The sequence below is a fragment of the Molothrus aeneus genome, chromosome 1, assembly GCF_037042795.1.
Source record: "Molothrus aeneus isolate 106 chromosome 1, BPBGC_Maene_1.0, whole genome shotgun sequence".
NCBI classification, from domain to species: domain Eukaryota; kingdom Metazoa; phylum Chordata; class Aves; order Passeriformes; family Icteridae; genus Molothrus; species Molothrus aeneus.
In genome coordinates, this window is record NC_089646.1 from 32,660,510 (window position 1) to 32,682,250 (window position 21,741).

Genomic DNA, 21,741 nt, shown 5'->3' on the forward strand with positions numbered 1-21,741 from the left:
ATAATTGACTGAAGAGTAAATTATCTCACAATGGAAAAGAAGGCAATATTGAAGAAAAGTCTTCCTTGTCATCTAGGTCTGCAAAATATTTAATTTTGGGTAAAAGTTTCTTGCACGTCGCTTACTTAAAAAGTTTCAGTCAATTCCTTAGTTAGTTCCTGTTCAATTACAAATAAATTTTCATTCCTAGGAGGTTGGCCTGAGTTTTAGCCTCTGCTGATGTAAAACCAGATCTGAATCCATGTCATAATCTGTCTTTTTATAGCAGCTCTACTCTGTTCAGCTCTGGTACATAGATTTGTTCATCTCCCTTTTCAACTGTAACTTCATTAGTAAAGTACTTATTCTACTGCAAGATCACATACTGTTCTGGCATATTCTGATCCTGTCTGATGTTGCCTGTATTCTAACTACAGGGACAAAAAGGAATGAGCGTGAAGGACATGCCTAAATTGTGAGGTGAAAATACTAATTGGTTTTCTGCCATGGAATGGATCACAAAAAAATGGAATATGAAGGACACACTGAAAATACATAATGGTTACACTAAAAAAAAAAAACAAAACCAAAACCAAGCAGGGGAGAGAGGAAAATGTCAGGAGAATAGAGGACAGGAATACAACTTTCGTTAACATATACATGTATGAGATCTAGCTACAATCCACATTGTGATTTCAGTTCCTGAGGGTTAGACTAGACCTGATGCACACATTCAAGACATTTGCATTATTCCAGCAGAATTTTTTCATTCCTGTTATCCTAAAATGTTCTGGCAATTAAACCTAAAATAAAAATTGCAGTTGCTGATACAAATACCTCTTTTTCAAAAGTCTAATAAATTTTATATTTTGAATTAAAAACTACATGCTGCCTTCACATTTTTTTCCTGTAACTTATCTGCCTTCATTGTTCTTTACAGTGATTTCACTCTACAATTACTTCACCTGTAGTTTCCTGGACCATAGAGACAATTATTATTTTATATTATATTTCAGCTTTCACTATTTATTAGTAAGACTCCAAGGTTGGTCTGGGTCTTTGGGAACGTCTCTCCTATATGGAAGATGGTTTGAACACAGAAAGCATCTAGAGATGGCCTAAAGGATACTCTAACATGACATAATTACATGTTCTTCAAGCATGCCTTATAGAGGTTTTCAAAAAATATTAATACACTGGTTTAATACAGTGTTACCTTTAATGCAGTAGTAAATATAGAGTATTCATGATTTTGGAAAAAAATACACTTTGGGGGGAAAGATAGACCCAGATCAGGCCCATTCCCTAAAGGGAAAGGGTAAAAACAACTGGTAAGGGGTCAGGAAGAGGGAAAAATAGTTGCAGTAAAGCAAGTATAAAGTTGCATGTGTTCTTATCTGCATATACAGATTATAGGATTAACTAGTTAAGCCAGAAGGCAGAAACTATGCTAATCTCAGAGCATATTGATTAGTGTGCTGTTCTCTAGCCATTACCATTTAGCAGTTTAAACATATTAGGAGAGAAAATTCTTAACTCATATTTGAAAAGGACAGAGCAATAGCTATGCAAATTAAATTCAAAAGGACCGTCTACAGATAATGATTGGCAGGAGAGGAATGAAATAACATTGCAGCAGCAACCTAATTCTGGTGGGGTTTTTTTATTTATTATTATTTTGACAAATAATACAGGACACTGTAACATACCTGCAATCCTGGGCTTTTATCTACCCCTTGAAATGATACCAAGAGGTGTTATTACCCACAAATATGAGAACTATATAAACACTTTTAAGGTTTGATTTTCATATGCCACTGAAAAGAAACACTGTGCTTGATACTGTAGTTTTTATCACATATCTCAGATTCATCAGCTGACATAGCACCTGCCAAGAGTTTTGTCTGTATACTTAGGTCTAGGCCCCTCTGATGTATCATTATCCCTTTTTCTAGAACTGTATCGCATTTAAACGCTGATTTTTCCTGCATTTAACCCGTGCAGAATATGCAGGTTAAAAAGCAGGGAGAAGCCATGTGGCCTCTGACGAACGGTGAAGGGATGGAGATAAAGGTGACCAACAGGTGTTTCTGAATGCTATCAACTCCGCAGCTGTCCAACGTGTTCTTTACTTTGCCCTTATGTTCACCTTTCCTTAACTGCTTACCAGCTTCCTTTGAACAGCACCTTGCAGGAAGAGCCTGGGGTGACTCTCTAGCACAGTCCTTCAGTCACAATGAATTTTATTTAGATGATTATCACGGTGAGGGCGGGAGGCAGGGGAGAGGTTTATGTACCACGCCAGCCACGAACAATCACAGAACCTTTAGGGTTGGAATAGACCTCTGGAGATGCCCTAGTCCAGGCCGCTGCCATGGGCAGGGTCACCTAGAACAGGTGACACAGGAGTGTGTTCAGGTGCGTTTTGAATGTCTCCAGGGCCGGAGACTCCATGACCTCCCTGTGCAGCCTGTTCCAGTGCTTTACCACCCTCATGTTGAGGAGGAACTTGTTGTTTTAGTTCACGGCCTTTGCTCGCCGTCCTGTCGCGGGGCACCACCCTCCTGGCCACTAACTCGCCAACAGTTGAGATATTTAAAAGCACTGATGAGCCCCGTCTCAGTTTTCTCCAGACTAAACATGCTCAGCCCCCGTTCCGCAGCCCAGGGCACGGACGGGCACAAACTCCCCGCAGAGCCGCGGGGCGCGGAGCCCGCCCCCTCACGCCTCTGCCGCCGCTCCCTCCCGCCGCTGGGGGGCGCCCGCGGTGCCGGGCGGGCGGGCGGGCGGGCGGGGGCGCGCGTGCTGCGGCGGGGGCGGGGCTTGGGGCCCGCGGCGCGGGCGGAAGCGGCGCGCGGGCGCGGGCCGGGAGGAGGCGGCTGAGGCGGAGGCAGCGAGCGGAGGTAGCGCGGGGCGGCCGGCGGGGGGCGCTGCGCGGGGGGTGGTGCGGAGGGGGCGCCCCGGCCCCGGCAGAGACCCAGAGCCGCGCACTGGGCTGGGGCGGCGGGACTGTGTGTGTGGGGGAGGCCCACCCGCCCGTGTGTGTTTTGTGTTTTCCCGGGGGAAGGGCTGGGGGTGGCTGCAGGCTCGGGCGGGACCAGGATGGCGCAGGGCGGCTGCGGCTCTCCCGCACTCGCGGGTGCGCACCGCGCCTGAGCGGCCGCCTCGGTCCGCCCCTCCTTCGGGAGCTGCGGGACGGGCTCGGCTTCCTTCGGGCTTCCTGCGCGGCTCTCGGGGCGGTGAGCTGTGCCTGGGCGCTCCGTGTCCCAGGGCTGTGATGCAGTGTCCTTGGGTGGGCAGGAAGCGGCGGAGCACACGAGGGTTTGCTGGTTTCCTTCGCCGCCCTTAGCAGCGGTCTTCCAGGCTTAAGCTGTGGCTGCAGTGACTCTGCAAGATCGATGCCTTCTGCTGTAAGGACATAACTTCCAGAGAGGTAAAGCGTGGTTAGAGTGATGTGATGGAACTCACGGGAAGGAAAAAAAAAGTCATATTCAGGCAAAGGCAGGATCCTTTCCAATGTCAGGTTAAGTGATCTTCCGGCACTAGCAAGTCTGCGTAAAAAACCCCAAAACAAACGGGTAAATATTCCACTGAAATTGCTCTCGTTGGTACTATTGAAGAAATAGGAAAAAGTAATACTGAATGAAGGCTGCAAAATTTGAAACATTCAGTTTTAGGAGATTATAATATATGGAATTTTTTGACGGTAAGAGTTGCAGAACAGCGCTTCCTTCTTACAATATAAGAAAATTGGTTTTATTTGTGATATCTGATGATGTTTTGACTGCACTTACCTTCGATTTTGGTAAACATGTATAACGTACTATTATCTCTACCTTATTTCGGTAGCTCTGTTCATCATTCATTATTAATAAACTCTCTTTTCGGTTCCCTAACCTAACATGGTAGCATCCTGTAAATTTTCTTTCATGTCTCTTGTCATCTAAAAGATACTGACAACTAGAGTGCAGTGTAATTTCTGTGTTTGTGTGCCACAAAACAAGCATAGATAATTTCTGTTTATGCGATGACATGATGTGGGGTTTCCTTAGAACAGTTCAGATTGGGTTAACTAGTTCTTTTTGGTTGCTGTTTTGGGGGCTTTTTTTGTAGTTCCCCAAGTGGGTGAACTGGGGGCAGATGAATGTGTTTTTTCACTGTGAAAAGTGATCTTTGTAAGAATTGCAACTTTTTATTTTAAGAGAGCCCTGAGAATGTGAACATGATGTACATCCTTGTGTGCATGTGTTTTGTCCTGACTGTAACATAGTATTAATTTTGGAATAAATGTAATGAATCCCTGCTTTTCTCTCATGAGACTATCACAGAAAGGAGACAATATGAAGATGATACTAGACTGTGAGTAGAGTAGTGCCACAAGCAGTGTGATTGCAGTTTTAGACCAAATGTAGAAATTTATTGTTATCTTTGTTCCTGTTTTGACTGCAGATACCCATGTGTATAAAGCCTAAGTTATTCTGACCTCTTTTTGGTATTTTAGGTGTTAAAATCTGTAGCTGTTTAATAGGTACTTGAGAGCTCCAGAGTACTAAGCAATTATGCTGGAATTCCTTTGGTCCTTTTCCTAAAGATTTTTACAGTTGGAAATAAAGGTACTTCCTTTCCTCCTCCTCCTCTTCACCCCCCACAGCTTTTTCTTTTTAAAGCTTTTGTAGTATCTGCTTTTAGAGACTCCTTTTGGCTGTTACCTCCTTGAAGGAGGCATTGGTATCAGCTAATCACAAATTGTGATGTATCCTGGGGGACTGGATGTCATTTAGCTGCTAAAAGTAAGATATTTCCCCTGGAGTTCATGATCACTTGTACCTTTTCTGAGAATAGTAAAGGGGAGTAGTTCTTGTATCTTGCCTAAACTGTAAGTAGGATAAATGCATGCTGTCAGCTAAAATTGTCAGCTGTGTAGTCAACGTATCTGAAGACTAGTAAGTGTAAAAAATAGCCATTTTCCAGTAACTGTCAAAAATCTGTGAGGCTCAGTCACTCAAATGAATCTGTTTTTCCTGGTACAAGTTTACTGATAAAATGTACTTCACATGCTATTTGTTTATTAACAACCTCTTTCACCTGTGATTTATAATTTGTGCCATTTTATGAGCTGAGTTTTCTCTACTGAACATTATTAATAACAGCCTCTTATATTTTCTTCTATGGTTTACTAAAAAAACTTTATGAACTTTACAGAAAATAGGTATATTAGCATTTGCGTTTGTAATTTAGAAGATTAATTTTGGATTGCTCAGAACTGAATGGGTACTTTGCCCATGTGAAATAGGGCCTGAACTAGAGGCATAGACAAGGGAATGTAAAACTTATTCCCAGAAATTGGTTTCTTCAGTAATACTAAAGAAATAGGAGGCTACCATGCTATAAATAATCCAGTTAAATTTCTAGGTACCTTAATGTTAAGAATAAAGTATTTTGCAGTGCACACCACTGAGGTGTTACAGTTAACTAATGTCTGTCATAATTCATTGCTATGCTACATTGAGCTGCAAGTCAATCCAGAAGTAAGACTGTAGAAGAAAAGATATAGAAGAAATCACTTGTCTTTAATATTTCCTCCAGTGTTATTTTTCTGAAATCTTCACCTGGGTCAGTCTTCTGGGAAGGAGCATGAATCCAAAACCTTGTCTGTATTGCAGCTTTGTCATAGAAACATAATTTTGGTGGACAAATTCATAGGCAGTTTGAATTGCGCAGGTTCCTTGAAAGAAAATCAGGCAAGTTAAATTCTCCCCCGTGGAACAAGTGCTTTTTTTGTTGCCGTTCTACAGGAATAGTGTTTGTGTGGTGCCCTGTGTGTGCATGTGTGAGCAGTGGCAATCTCTCCCCCATTGCAGCTGTCACTTTGTTAGCTGTCTCCCCCCTCCCCTCTTTGTTTTTTTTAATGACACCTGCCTTCCTTTCAGGTCTCTTTAAAACGTTCAGTGAGAATCCCTCTCTTACCAGCAACGTACATGCATCATCTTGTAGGCTTGGCTCTCTGTAAAACTGGTCAAAATTAGCTAAACATCTCAGGAGGAAGTTTTGGAGTCTCAGGGGCTTTGGAAAGAGTGATACAAGGACAGCTGTGAAATTCCACAAGGGAGTACTATGGGGTACTTGTGGTAGCCTGCAATTAATAAATCGTGGCAGTGTTACTGGGAAGAGAGAAGCCAAGGAAGTGCCTTGTGCTCTGTCATAAGTGACTCTTCTCAAGGAGCAAGGGTCCTACAGTGACCTGAATGGTGGCAGAAAAACATGAAGAGAAAATAGAGAAAAGTATGCCAGGGAAAATTAAGGTGAGATTTTTTTTTTAAATTTTTTTTTCACTATTCTTATTTTTAAAAATCTGATACAGAGATGTAGAAATGTTTTTGGGCCCAGATGGGCCCAGTGGGAGGAGGGCAAGTTTAGCAAGTGTAGCATACTGTCCCTATTGATGTACTGTCCCTATTGATATCTGCTTGCTTTAATTTTCTTGCCAAGCCATTTCCCCTCTCAAAATCTTGAATGTTGGCTGACTGCCCACAGGCAAGGAACAAAGAATTTCTGTTTTTAAATAGTTGGTTTATTTTAGAAGCATTCAGTTGCAGTATTAGGCAAAATAAAGGGGGAAGGTGTTGAAAAAAAAAGATACTTAAGGTACTTAAAAAGACTTCTTAGACACAATGCAAAATGAAAATAATTATTGGTAGAAAGTGTGAAACAAAAGCAATTAAAATAGGAATGCATACATTTAAATAGAAACAGCTTTCCAGTATTTCTAAAATACTGACAAAAGGTGGTCTAATGTTTGGGCTCTCAGATAATTTTATACCAGAACCATGTAAGCTTGCTGTGTGGGTTTTCAAGTCGAAAGCAGTATGTTTGTGCTCTCAACTCAAAGTTCATCTACGAGACAGATTGATGCTGTTCTTAGAAGCCTGTAGGAGGTAAAACTTTCCTGGTGTAAGATGTGTTTAAGGTAGTCCCAGCAGCTCGTCAGCAGCAGCACTGTCTCTGCTTGATGAGCTGTGACTTTTGTTGGCCCATATTTCCTTTGGCTGTGTTGAGAGACAGGAACTGTTAGGAGCACACAAGATTTTTCTTCTTTCTTTGTAGAAGAGTAGGTATTTTAGGTAGTTACCCATTTTTGCTATTCCCTTAAACTTCATGTTTCTTTCACTTGGAATATCCATTAAAGATGTTCTCCAAGAGGCAGCTAGCAATAAGGCAAAAGGGTTTTTTTTTTGTTTTGGGTTTTTGTTTTTTTTTTTTTTTTCAGTGTGCCAAGGTACTTGCAAGTCTTGGGCATGTAGAAGCAGGGAATGGAAGAACACATGCTGTAGGAGAAGCTATAAAGATAGATGTCCTGGAAAAGACACAAAGGCAGACTCCTTTGGCAGCATGCTCTGAATGTGGTATAGAACTGCTAAAACCTACAGCCCAGCAGCCTTCATAGTGATAGGGCAGCCTTTTTTTGCTCAGAACTATGCCTTCTTACCTGTCCTTAAGATAGCAGCATGTTCTATAGTATTGATATTTTCGCGTGTGTCTAGCAGCAATTAATATAAATGGTTGCTTCTATCTACTCATCTGTGATGCAGTCTGGAAAAACCCTTGAGTTTCATCAGTTTTGGTGGGCTGTGTTATGTCAGGCACTGCTGATGTTTTGTCAGTACAGATCCTCTTTTCCCTCTCTGCTGTGATATTTTTCTGTTGACCAAATTTTACAGCAGCAATAATAGGAATACTTGAAGTGCGGAGAGTAAATTTTATCAAAAGACAGCTAAATGTGGTTTCACTTGTCTGGGAACTGGCATTGCTGTTAATGGTTGGTTCCAAGTGGAATATCCTGCTCTTTTATGGCACTGTGCATCTGTCTGAGTGAACCTGATTAATGAACCTGGGAACCAAAGGACAGTCACCAGTATGGGTGTGCCAGTACAGGACAGTAGTCTCACTGGCCTCTTCTTGAGAACTCCTGTACCCATGAAAATATGAGCAATGTGGTTCTTCCTTACGTACCAGTTGTAATCAGAGCTCTGTGTAAACACTTCACTTCTCTGGGCACCTCTTTGCCAGCTGCACCTCACGTAGATTTTTCATCTGCTGCCAGAGCAACAACCATCTAAGACTGCAAATTACCAGAATACAAACATCGTTTTTGGCATTCCAAAAAGTCTCAGCACGTGAGCTCCTGGGCTTCTAGGTGCTTATTTCATTGTCTCAGTCTTTTACAATTAATTGTGTATTTTCTGTACTGTTCCGCTGTATGTCAGTCATTCTTTAGACTTCCCATTTGCATTGCTTCACAGAAATGACTGAGGGTTTTCCAAATAACATAGAACCAGCCTGTCTGCTCTCAGAATGGTCAGCACAATTGATTCCTGTCAGCTGAGTGATGCTCAAAGTTTTCTGTTGGAAAATTAGAAAACAAAATACTTTGGAGGTCACAGAGGTAAATGGGCCCAAAGGTGCACTCTGTAAATAGATGCAAAAAAGGGGAAAATAATAGAATGGAGTTTGATGCTACTGTGGAAATTTTTTGCCTGGTATTCTGTAATACCCAGTGATTCTTGTCTTCCTGAAATGTTTGTTGGCTATTGCAATGAGGTATCACTCTGCATATTTAGAGGCAGTTTTTTGTTTACTGATACAGTACCCTCTCTGTACTGAGGGACGTTTGTTGCCATGAATTTAATAGTAATTTCTTGTACAGATGTAATTTTACTATGGTCATTTAAAATTGTTAACAATTTCATAAACCTTTTGTACTTCCACTGAGATGGTAATAAATTCCAATTTTTTACTGTATAATTATTTTATAGTTGTTATTAATGTCAGCTTTTATTTTTACTGTCCTGATTTCTATCTGCTGTCTGCTCTATTGCAAGATTTTTTCCACTTACTCTTTAATTGGATGTATGCCTCAAGGACTGCGTATGGCTTTTTTTTTTAAGCTCTGTCTTGATAAATCACTTATTTTTATGCAGTTTATCTGGTTGCAAAACCAGGCCTGCTCTTGAATGCACAGTGTCATGTTGTTGTTTATCATAATTTGAAAGTGAGGAACTGATAAATATTGTGGTAGTAAGTAATAGATGGAGTAAAATTCCCACTTATCAGACCTACCTTCCTAATATATGAATGCATTAGAGACTAGGTCTCTAGAGTATCACTGAGGAACTACTGCCTTATTATTTGTGGTTCTGTCTTTCAAAATATATGACCAAAGAGGTGACTTTATTGGACTGTATCTTAACGATATTATTTTCATTGCATTTTTCTTGGCTTTATTCTTAAAAGTATTTTTTCATCTTTGAATCAAGTGGGTTTCTCTCAGCCTTTGGTTTTCTGTATTCTTTGCATCTGCAAACTGCTTATTAATAACAACCAAAAATACCTGATGGACTTGCTGCTTTCTTTTTCCTCTTACAAATAATTATAATCATCTGTCCTGTACATTTTTCAAAACTAGAAGGTACACAAATCATCTCTGCAGGATAGGTTTAAATTTGCCCTGCAATCATTCTAGTGGTTTAGGAAGGCTGGAGTCTCTTGGGCAGGCTAGAAAAATGCTGATGAATATGTGCCAGTCTTTCATGGGCCGATTGACTGGCAGAAGTGGCAGTGCTGTAAGGTGACATAAGATTTTAAGGATTTAGGTATGCCTTGTTTTCCTGATAACCTGAGGTTGTTTCAGAGCATGTACAAGGCATTCCTTTGCATTATAGACTGTTTAATTTTTGTGTTGTATGTTAATATAATCTTTTGGTTTTTCTGGGAATGAATTTTTCTGGTTTTTCTGGGAAAGAGGAAGACTTCGCAACAAATTTAAGAAGGATGTTTTGCAAGTATGGGCTAGTTTCCATGGAGAAGGGTCAGCATTCAAACTGGAGTGTGATGCTAGTTAAGTAGTAGTTAAGTATAACTTTGCTGTATTATGGAACATATAATGCATTTTCTGTAGCTCTTTTTTTATCTTTGCTCCTTTTGTTTTATGCAGTCAATAATATAATTTATATATGACTGATTTTGAAATACAGGTATACAGGATAGAGACATGATTTTATGGTGGAGTGGATGAGTGCCTTAATTCATTGTTTTGTTGCCAGATGGATGTCAGTGTTGTGGTACCACTGGACAAAGTTGTATCCACATTGGTAGGTTTTTGGCAGTACTTTTCTTAGACAATCAACAGTGAAGAAAGCCAAGCTGTTTATATGTCTGTGAAAGGCAGACCCAGTGTCAGATCCTCATTCAGGAATTGGTTGTAGCTCCAAGTTCTAATGTTGCTCCTGGTTTGGGCTTGCAACTTTCAGAATAATTAAAATATGCATGCTGATTTAAAGTGCTATGCTGATTAAAGTACTTTGGGAAACTGGCACTTGAATCGGTTACTTTAGGCTGCTAATGGAAAGGATTATCTGGAAGACATTCTTTTCTTCATGGATTCTAGGATTTCCACTTTGCCAGCAGTTAACTCAGGGGTTTTATTTGATTTGGGTCTGTTTTGTTTTGGGATTTTGTTTCTTTTCTTTCCCTCCTCAGATTTTCAAATTTTGTTCTGGTTGTACTGCTTCATCTTCATGGTTGTCTGCCTCTTGTCTCGGTCTCTGTGATTAGAGATGGTAGGAATTGCAGCAAAGTGTGGCTCTCATGCATCCTTTTTCCTGTTACTCTCTGCAGTGCATTGCCTTTGCCACAAAAGTCCCTCAGCTGTGGTTGGAAGAGTGGTATGCCAGCATTTCTAACCAGGATAAATCAGTGTGAAAAAGGAAGTCTCAGCTTCCTTTTTTTCCTGCTCAGGGAGGATTTCCAACTCAGCATATTGTGTGCTTTGAGAGAATGAGGGAGAATAAAGATCACAAAGTACACTTACTTTCTTTCATGTGTGCTGTTATCTTTTGGGATACTACCTCTAAATTACTGAAAACAGAGGTCCATTCTGAGCCCATGTTTTGTTGAAACTATAATATTCTTGTACAGAAGTGCTGACCCTTCAGGGCAACAAGAGGTACAAGAATATCCTAGCCCATCCATCTTAATGTGCTTTTTCCTTCTTAATATGTGCTCCGATACTCTTTTTTTTCCTACTTCCAAATCATTTGGGCATAAGCTTACTTTTTAAATTTTTTTTTTTAACCCCAAGAGTGTTGCAGGGAGTGTCTTATGAGTCACTACAAGTTCATGCACTTCAGGGGGAAAGAGGAGACCAGATCTCCAGAACTTTGAGATTACACTGGAATTCATGAAGAGGGAATGGCCTTTAAAAAATGTGTAGGAAAAGTGGCAAGTACAAATAGTCCCCTTCATTTTGGTAAACCTTGCTCAGAGTTCCTTTGCCTCGTGTCAGTATATGACTGTTATGCAATTTCCCAGCAGGTGAAGTCCTTAATTTCCATTAGTTTCGGTAGTCAGCGTGTGCACTGTGAATCAGATATGCATGGCGATGGCCCAGTCTGCAGTTCCTGCTGCTGCTTGGCAGGAGTTTATTCAATCTGTTCCTCTTGGCTAGACCTCTTATCCTGGCTTGTGGTCTTATTTACAGTGTGATGGCAGAGTTATTTCTACTCCAAAGGACTGTAGTGATACTGTCTAAATGCTTCAGGATGAGATATGGCTGGAGATCTGTGGAGAGGTGAACTCAATTTACGTTTTGCAAGAGCTATCTGTTCTTTTCACTGTTACTTTTTTTTTGTTTGTTTTGTTTTTTTATTTTTTTTTTAATAGAAGAAGTAGAGACTGTTGGGACTGGGGTTTGAAACTTACGGTGTCTTCTTGAGAGATACTGTTTGGTCTTCTGAGCCATCACATGAAGACTCTTCTCCTCGACCTCATAATGTTTTCCATAATTTTTCATACTGTTCAGAGATTATATAGATACATAATGATGTGGGTGCAGTTATTAATTAAAGTCTGAGTGCAGAGCCATGGATTTGGCAAAGAGCTAGGGAAAAGAAATTTTGGTTAGTGCATGTTAGGGAAGATCTGTTTCAGGAAATCTTAAGCCACACAGTTCCAGATATTCATGCTATGGAATGTAAATTTTTATTGTTTTCCCCCTTATTTTATGTACTTAAGACAAATTAGTATCTTAAAACCAGTTTTAGGGGGATTAAGCACATTCCTTGAACAAAGTACATCCCACTGCATTTACAGTGGTGTCATTGTCATATTTTCTGAAAAATCCCTTCACCAGGATTTCTTCTCCTGGGAAGCTGAGAAACCTCAGAGAAAAAGGAAAAGAATAGTATCTCATTTGCTTCTCCCTGTTTAGCTGCTTTGGAATGTGGTTGGAGATTGTTTATCCAACATGTGAATTGTTTTTACTTAATGACCAATCACCGTCTGGCTGTGTTGGGATTCTGGAAGCAGTCATGAGTTTTTAGTTAGTATCTTGTTAAGCCTTCTGTATATATCCTTTCTCTATTCCTTAGTATAGTTTTAGTATAGTAGTCTTTAATATAATATAGTAACATAATAAATAAGCCTTCTAAGAACATGGAGTCAGATTCATCTTTCCTCCCCACGACGGGGGACCCTGAAAATACCACACAGTGAGAGTTCAAATTACTGCGTGTTGGCTGTCTGTCCTTATGCACAGTCAGACCCCACGGGGGAGGGTGAGCTGTTCCTCATTCAGTGACTTGGGATTGCCACTTGCACTGGTGCACCCAGCAGTCAGTTTATGTACTGGCAGTGGCTGCCATATGGCATTTCACACACAACTGGTTGTTACTTCACGGCAGCTTTGTTGTCCAAGTCCCGATGTCACCTCTGCCTTGGGTTAATAATTTTCAGAATAATTTAGATATGCATGTTGATTTTAGAGCACTTGAAAATTTTGCCACTTGAATCAGGCATGCTGGCTGGCCTGCTGAGAGGATTATGTGAAGAGTGAAGGGAAGGGAGAAGCAGCGCTGGCGCCCTGCTGGCACTGCCACTTGTCTTGGCAGCAGACAAGGGGTGTTGGCACAGGGCCGATGGAACTGGTCAGTGCAGGGGATGAAAAGTGCCATGGAGGAAGAGGTAGGGTTGGATGAGAGCTCAGCAGCACGAGAAACTTGGTCTCAATATTCTGATACAAACCGAGGTGTAAGTGCCACTATAGAAAGTCTGGTGAGGAACTCTATTACATGTGTGATTTCAGTCCAAAAAGTACTTGTGTCAAGTAGTACATGGGGAAGAGCTGGGAATAGTGAGGAGAAATGTAACTATTGTGTAAAATGAGTAGCTTTATCTGGATGATGTTAAATAATAGAAATCCTCTTTTAAGAAAGTATTGAATAATTGGAGTAGTGTCAGATATGGATGAAAGATGAGAAATATGAGGTATGCACATGGGAAGGGTCTAAAAATGTGGGATCTGTTTGAGGTGTAAAAATTAGCAAGAGGATGATGTGCATGTACATATGCAATGAATCTGGAACATCTGTTGTGACTGTCTTATAACACAAGAAGATGGAGATGCTCAGTGAGATTCTTACCAAGCTTTCTTTTAAAAGTATTTTTAAGTCAGTTACTGGGCATTCAAGTGCATGCATTCATAATAAAATGGAGAGTAATTCTATGTTCTTCCCTAACAATTGCTTGAAGTTAGGTTTGAAAATGTAGTTCTGTTTTAAAAGCATGTAGCTTGAAGCCTTTGACTGGTAAAGTAAATGAAGATATCTTCACTTTTTGTTTAAATCTTTTTTTTTTCTCCCAGTACAGATATCCCTGAAGATGTGTGGCTCAAACTGCTTCAAACTGTCTGAACATTTGTTATTTAACTGATGAAGCTTTCCTACCATTTGCTTTCTTCCTGAAGCCTTCATCTATTGAAGGATCAGAATTGGGTACTATGGTAAGACATGTTTTTAAGTTGAAGTAAAATGCTGAAGTGCAATGTGCCAATTTGTTTTGGTTTTATCTCTTTATTTAAAAATAGACACCACAACAAATAAAAAAAACTTAATGGTGTACAGAGCCAGGAGAGGAAGCTTTGAACTAGCTAACCAACCAAAAAACATCATTCCATATGTTGTCTGTTCACACTTGTGCTGTACTTGAAAGTGAAGAACAAGAATCAAGTGAATCATTTCACAAGATCTTGTGTCTAGATGTATGTGTATAACTCAAACAGTATTGTACAGAAATGTTATACAGGTCTCTTCTAGATACTGCATCTTCTTTCAAATGCATTTAAGTTTAATTTCAGTTTAAATTACAATATTTAAAATACTTGTGGTGCTTTGTGGAAGCACAGAAGTTTTGATTTTTGGAGGATAAAAATCGGTAAAAATAGGAAGAGGAAACCCTGTAAATAACAGGTGAGAAGGGAATATAACTGAACCTCTAAGCAGATAAAAAAACTTGTTTGCTAGATGATGCAATAATACCATATTTTGAAGCTGATATTTGTTCTTGATCTCAACAACTGTAGCAGTTTTGAATAACCAAGTGGTACTTTACAAATTTCAGGAATCAAGACCAGCTAAAACATGAGAAGATATATTCAAGATGATCCAGCCAGAAGATCTTTCATTTCATAGAAATATTATTTTTGTTTAATATGTAATGTAATTTAGACTAAGCCAAATTCAGTTACTTTTCTCGAAATTAGGACGTGCCTGTGGCCTTCATCAGAAATGTTTCTAACATTTTCAAGAAAAAATATGTCCCAGAAACTGAGTATGTTTTTACTAGTCTTTGGAATCATTTGGGGTTTGATGTTGCTGCGCTACACTTTTCAGTATCCAAGACGCCAAAGCAGTGCTGAGTTGCGTGGACAGATACTAGATCTCAGTAAAAGATATGTCAAAGCACTGGCAGAAGAAAATAAAAACCTGATGAATGGTGGTGGTGGAGCCTCTATGTCAGGATATGGTAAGAGGAAAAAAGCCGTACTAGTTACTTGAATGTATTCTTTTTCTGAAAACTGTAAAGTTATACTACTTAAAAAAAAAAGAAAATTTATATGCTCTTCAGGAGGAAAAAACCTCTCTGTATTAACTGATTTGATTTTAGTTTATTCAGCAAAGTTGAAGATTAAGATGAGTTGCAAAATCAAGCTTCATACATGAAATTTTGCTTTCCAGGATATTTTTTAGATCTCTTCTGGTACACGAATACAGTTACTTACAGAAGTAACAGCACATTTGACTTTTTCTGAATCTTCAGCTATTGAGAAATAAGCAGGTGCTTGATACAAGGGACAAAGTTTTATATTAAGTCACTTCAACGTTCGAGATTCTTCTAGTACCTCATTGCTAACTTCCTGCTTTTATTTCTTGGATTTTCTTTTCCTTAAAAAAACAATGAAAAAGCAAGATACTAGTTGAGTGTGCAGTCTGGAGACTGCAAGGCAATTATGAATTTGGCAGAATCTCTCCTTGTTTTAGAAGTAGCCATAAGAGACAACGTCCCTCGTCTTGTGAGCTGTAATAATTGGTGCATCATATCTCTGATTTGCCTGTCTTGTGAATTTGTACCAAACTTGGTAAATAGGTTGCCAGTATTTACTATCTTCTGAAATATTGAAAAGATAACTAAAATTATTTATTTTTAAAAATAGTATCTCAAAAGATGTATAGTAACTTTGATCCCCTTAAGATTTGCTTAAATGGCTCTGCCTTTTGTAGGATGCCCTTTGCAGGCCTTTGGTAAGAGTGCAAGCAGCAAAAATGTGTCTGAAGTCTTTTTGCTGCTGCTAAGGAAGAAGGAAGAAAGTCTGTGATGACAAGAAGTGCAGGAACAACCCAAGAGGAATAGGAGACTAAAAAGTGTTTAAACCGTTAATCCTTTCATTCTTAAAATTAATTTTTATCACAGTAAGAGACTGCCTTCTCTTTTCTTCCCTGTTTTCTCCTCCCATCTTTTTTTTGTCATCAAGAACTTTGTTCCTTTATCATGTACTGCAGCTTTCTCCTGCTCTGTAAGTCTTAGAGCATATTTCCAGATGAGACTTGTCTTCTGTGGTTTTGTCTGGAGTTTAATATGAACTTAAGTCATCTCTTAATCTACCTCCTGATCATCAGAATTAAAACTTGACAATTCCCTCCCTCAGATTGCTGAGCATAAAATGATACTACGAAGTACATGACCCACCCCCTCTGTTATTGACAGCAGACCCTGCTCTGGCTCTCTGGCTTGAGTTGTTTAGCAATTTTTTAAAAAATTTTTTTCAAAGTTAACATTGCTAAATAAGAACTAGTTAATTTTAGAGGGAAGTACTTATTTTTTTGAAATTTAATTTACTACTAATTTTTATCTGTTTTACTCCTGTTTTTTCACTTTGATGCCTGTGATCTTTCTCCCCAATCTTTCTGCTTAGTTAACTGATTAGAGGGCAGCGGATAGAGACAGAGTTTGTAGATTTCTTCATGTGTAAGGGGAATCTTAACAGCTTGTAAAACCTGGTAAGTTTGTTAATGTTTTTCAAATCTGAAGGAAGATGGCGATTGGCAACAGCAGAAATAGATTTTTTTTTTTTATTGAAAGATGTTACTGTTTTTTTGTTCCAGATCATGAGAATTTTTTTACCATCTTTTCTCTTATTTTTCAGTCAATAAAGATGTAAATAGGTTTTTTTAACCCTTGCATTATAGCTTATGTAAGAAGCAGTAAGATACCTTTTAATAACAGCTTTTCTGTGGGCTAAATCTGTCATTTATGGGAAAGCTATTAGCTATGTTTTTTATGGTGGAAAGTATTTAGATATATTCTCTTGCATCCAAGGCTAAAAGATGACATAGCTGAGTATTCCAATGCTGTTGTCAGGATGAAATTTGAAATAATACATTTGAATAGCCACTTCTAATGTTCCAACTAGCTTATACTCTAATATTAATTGGCTGCCTCACAGTTCCCTGTTATAATGGTATCTCCCTTTCCTAAAATAACAAAGGAATGTTATTAAAGAAAATTCAAGCAGCTGTTTAATTCTGTACTTCTTAATCAATCTGCACTCCTTTCCAAAAAGTATGCTAGGGAGAATAGCAAGTCTTAAGATGTGAATGTGTTGAAATGGCAGTTCTTTTCCACACAGAGTAAATAACAGGCTGTAATTTGTTTTTTCCATTATCTTCAGCTGATCTTAAGAGAACAATTGCTGTTCTTCTGGATGACATCTTACAACGTCTGGTGAAACTGGAAAACAAGGTTGATTACATCGTTGTGAATGGCTCAGCAACAAACACCACTAATGGAACTAACCACCAGGTGCCAGTGACTGCAAACAAACATGCAAAGCCAGCAAGCAACATCAGATAGCAAACAGGCCCACTTTGTGTTGCTGCACCATTGATGGATAATATTTAAGATAAGCTTTTTGTCTCTGGCTAGGGCAAAGCAGTAGTTGACTCTAAAGCAAGCATAAACTATTGTATTCTACAACATGCTTGGATCTGTGTAAGCCTAACGTGCTTAGGTTCTCAGAGCATTATTTCATTGCCTTTGAGCAGTGCTTCTGAAGTGATGTTTGTTGTCTCTAAAGATATTTTGATATGATTTGATGTAGTAGGCCATTGGATAATAACAATACATGAAAAGCAATGGGAAACTTATAGGTAGATTTCTAAATATATTTATTTAAGTATGAATATAACATATCTTTTGGATAGGTGAGCAATATTGTAGTTTATTCATTTTTTGTGGTCTGCATTAAGCCAAGGTAACTGAGGAAAATGTGTTGCTAAACAGATGTTAGAAGATGTGTACACTTAAAATATTTTCTTACTTATTTACTAAAACAATATTAAATTGAGGATAGCGTTGGTGGTAATATTTTAAAATTGTGACCCAAAGAATGTCTTTATTTGCACTATCTGTCAGAATAGTTAAAGAGAAGTTACTGTATATTTAAGAAAATTTATTATAATAGGAAAACATTCTAGGTAGTAACACTGTCCAGGTTTATCTTTATGCCAGGGATAGGGCAGTTAGATTATGAAAAGCAAATCATCATCTGTGATATCTTAGATGATTATTTCTTTAAAAGATATTTAAGTGTATGTATTTTGTAATTGCAGATAAAATTATTTAAGTGATGGAAATAAGTTTTGAATATGTGAATATAGTTTATTTTTATTCATTGTTGTTTGTTTTAACATTTTGATGCCTTGCAGTTTGTGTTTAGTATAGCACACCATCTCCCTGAATTGCTTTCTTGATCAGAAGGAAAAGCAATGAAGGGAATAAAGGCATCTCTGCATTTAACAGGGGTATGTGTACTAAGGGTGTCTAATCATGGAATAGTTGAGAGCCAAGGTAATGTTTGCCTTACGTCTAAGTCAGCCTTACAGCAAAGTGAATTGCATGCAGTGTTGGGTGCACTGTATCTCAAATGTTACTGAAATCATATTGAAGTGCCACTGAACCTGTTTTTTAAACTGTACTGAATGTGTGGGGGGGACAGAATGTTCAGGGACTTTTGCCAAAAGTGTCCTGTAAGTGAGGTTTTGGGGATGAGTAAAACCAGAGGCACTGGGTGATATACAAGCAAAGTTGTGTTTTTTTCCTTTCTTCTGTTTCCCTGCTTATATTCTTGATGGTTATAAAGGAAAATACAATTGCAATCTTAATTAGTACTTAGTATCCAGGTGATTTTTTTTTGTCACATTGTGTGTAAACATGTACTCACTTCAATGCCGAAAGAGAAAAATAAATTTTTAATTGTACTTGTAAATGTTCCTGGGTTTGTTTGTTTGTAATTAAATGGTCTTGTCATTCTTGCTACATGTCCTCTATCAGTTTCTGGATTGGAAAATTGTACATCTCTGAGTTGTAGTAGTGTTCTTTCTGGTATTCTTCCTTCTTAGTCACTGACTTCTTCTGCTCTTGAAATTCTAATGCCCTGAAACTTTCCTCAGGTTAGAGGTGAGGGGAGAAAGAATTGAAAATAAAAGAACTGATTTAGATCTTTAACGGCAAAGACTTCACTGTTTAACCTAAGAGTAAAGAAGATCTGTGCAGAACTTCTTTTGAACCTGCAGATTGACAGTGTGAAGATAGATAGATAGATAGATAGATAGATAGATAGATAGATAGATAGATAGATAGATAGATAGATAGACAGACAGATTTTTATATCCATCTCTCTGGTTTATTTCCTAGATACTTGCTTGTTACAAACTGAAACCTTTGTGCTATAAACACATAGTTCTTTTCAGAGTGGCAAAACTAAACTTCAGGTGTGCAGACTTAGGTAAAAAAGGGTAAGGAAGGGATAAAGGGAGGGTCTCAGCTGACTTTCCTGTTAACAGTAGTAAGAAAACATCTGCATGTTCTAGCTTGCAGCCTCCTGTATAGGACACGTGAGAGGTGTGGCAGCCCTACCAAGGTGGGAGGTCTTGTAAAGAACCCAAGGACTTGTGAAGAAAGCCTGCAGAAAGCCTACAACTTACCCCAGGTCCAAAATGCTTCATAGTATCACAGTTTTTGGTTGTGTTGCCAAGCATATTTTTTCTTTCTGAGTAATATTTAAGTTGTATTTCTGCTGCAGTTTTTTATGATGCAGCTGTGTATTTCCCCATTTCAGATGACATCACAAAACCTCCCAAAGTGACCTCATTCAAGTCTTGTGTGTATGGAATCTCCTTATGGTTGGTTCTTAGGCTGGATGGGGTTTGGGATATTATTTCCTTTTCTTTCTTCTTCTATTCTTTAGAAGGCAGGAGGACATATAACCTCTCTTATATAAACAACTGCTGATTTGGGGATAGGTGGGTGTTTTTGTTTTGTTCTTGAAATCTTTTGGTAAATTAGGGGACTTGAATTTTCCCAGCTGTAATTTGCCTCATGGGTGTTTATCAGCTGATTTCACTAGGTAATTGGCAGTACTTCTGTGCCTCTAAGTGATTGCTTAATGTAGGTAGCAAAAAATGACAAGGTTCACTTCCAAACAAAAGTTCTAATGAAGAAAAATGGAAAGAGAAGGGAATATATTGATTGCTGTCTAAATAGACAGAAATAGCCCAGGTCTCAATACAGCCCTTGAGTTCTATAACTAAGTACCTGGCAGGCAAAAATCTTGGGGAAATTGTCTTTATTCGCTTGCTTATTCGCTTCTGTTGCTTTTCTCATCTAAATAAATAGTTTTGAATCTCTGCATAGTAATCTTAATGTAATGAAGATATCCAAGCATTTTTTCACAATTGTATGTGAAGAAGAAGAAGTGCTGAGCATTTCCACATTAAAGAACTTTTGAGATGAATGGATGGACAGACACTCCTCTGAAACACACTGATACAACTCTTAACAAGCTGCCTATGCACTGTTGAGATCACAGAAGTTTGCTGATCTGTTTTAAATGAAATAATTTTAAAAATACAGAAACATGGCTGAGGATGTACAGGTTCTTGTGTTTAGTGTTGTGAAACATCAGTATCCTTGGCAGCCAGTATTATGCATTACATATTGCACAGTTGTCTGTTTTTCCAAGTGACTGCTAAATCCTTTTTTAATAACACAGTCATTTAAAGAAGCTGACTAGATAGATCTGAATTTTAATTTAAAATATTTGCTAATTCAGAGGTTTCCAAACCACATCATGTTTGTGATGTGTGCAACTTGCTTTAGCAACCAAGCTCCTCCTTTGCAGGTACATGTTTTGGGGCTGTTTGCTGCTCTCAGCCTTTATTCATGGGAATGCAGAAGCAGAGTAAGTTTGGGTACCTCTATCAAGAAGTTATTTAGAAAAATGATTGCATAAAATTTAACATCCTAATTTATTATATTTTCTTGAAAACCTTTTAGTTCCCCAAAATACACTGACTAATTGAATTAGCTGAATGTCTAAAATATTCTTATGTAAAATTCATGTGGTATTTTTAAAGGTGATATGTAAATTAACAATTAATCCAAATATGATCCTCCTTACCTAGCAAGTGTGCTCTTTTATAATTTTGTACTTTACAAAACAAAGAGTCTGCTATTTTGGGGTTCAATTTAGTGTATCTGATAGCATGCCACCTTCAAAGGCAAGAACAAAATGGGAGACTTCCCTTTACAGCAGCCAAAAAGTGAATTGGACTTCTGCTATGTTTTTCATGTGTGACTGGTACTGAATGGGTATTTCACTAACAAATCTCAGTTTGTTAGGAATCATGCACACAGGCATTTGAAAATATCCTTTAGGTTATTAAAAGGAAGTCAAATTAAAAAAAAAAATCACATTACATACATTCATGGAATCACATCTCTTAAGCACCAGTGGCATCACATGCTGCTGAATTATCTTATCTCTAAGTGATCTTAATTACTACAACTTTCCTAACTGTGTTTGTCAGTACCTCCAGCAAAAACTTTCATTATTAATTGATCCTTGTTTCCACATGAGCTTCCACATTCCCTGTAGCATTCATCAACTTATTGTCAGTTGGTGTCTAATTGCGTTCTGGTTTTCTAAAAGCAAAACTGAAGGAAAATATGTTAACATTTTTAAGTTCTGTAAACTAGGTTTAATAATACACAAGCTAATTTTTATTGTAGCATAGTATATGGTCATGGTTAGAAGTTTATAAAAGCGAGTGCTGCTTGCATTTACTTTTAAGTATATTGGGATATTGATAACACATGTGGAGGGAGGAAACAATTTGATGGAAACTCTTTCTGTTATGCTTTATGCCTCTTAAATTCTTCTTGCTTTCAGAAGAGCTGGTCAGATAGTCATTGACCAGATCCATAGAAATAGAATGACTGACTACTACTTCAGAATGATGACTTGAGGTTTAAAATATTAAAACAGGTTTTTCCTAAATTAATTATTTTTGCATTAGTGAAGTGGCTATCTTC

At 38.4% G+C, this 21,741-nt stretch overlaps 1 protein-coding gene across 4 annotated transcripts; it reads left to right on the forward strand.

The window, feature by feature from the left end:
• Window positions 1–2,800: 2,800 nt before the first annotated feature.
• On the forward strand, window positions 2,801–18,634 carry CCDC126 (coiled-coil domain containing 126). Of its 4 annotated transcripts, none has more exons than XM_066554597.1 (4): window positions 2,801–2,882; window positions 13,681–13,813; window positions 14,431–14,835; window positions 17,039–18,634. In XM_066554597.1, the coding sequence occupies exons 3-4, from the start codon at window positions 14,598–14,600 to the stop codon at window positions 17,218–17,220; spliced, it is 420 nt and encodes a 139-aa protein (XP_066410694.1). In that variant the 5' UTR covers window positions 2,801–2,882; window positions 13,681–13,813; window positions 14,431–14,597; the 3' UTR covers window positions 17,221–18,634. The 4 variants fall into 4 exon arrangements, with proteins under 4 accessions (XP_066410694.1, XP_066410702.1, XP_066410720.1 ...); XM_066554605.1 differs by having other exon boundaries at window positions 2,805–2,882; window positions 13,676–13,813; XM_066554623.1 differs by lacking the exon at window positions 2,801–2,882 and adding an exon at window positions 3,158–3,412 and having other exon boundaries at window positions 13,676–13,813.
• Window positions 18,635–21,741: the final 3,107 nt, after the last annotated feature.

Bases quoted from the DNA above. Each gene is read 5' to 3' on its own strand.
- CCDC126 (XM_066554597.1), top strand. From the start codon at position 14,598: ATGTTTCTAACATTTTCAAGAAAAAATATGTCCCAGAAACTGAGTATG. The intron at 14,836-17,038 runs GTAAGAGGAAAA...CATTATCTTCAG, and splicing joins AGCCTCTATGTCAGGATATG to CTGATCTTAAGAGAACAATT.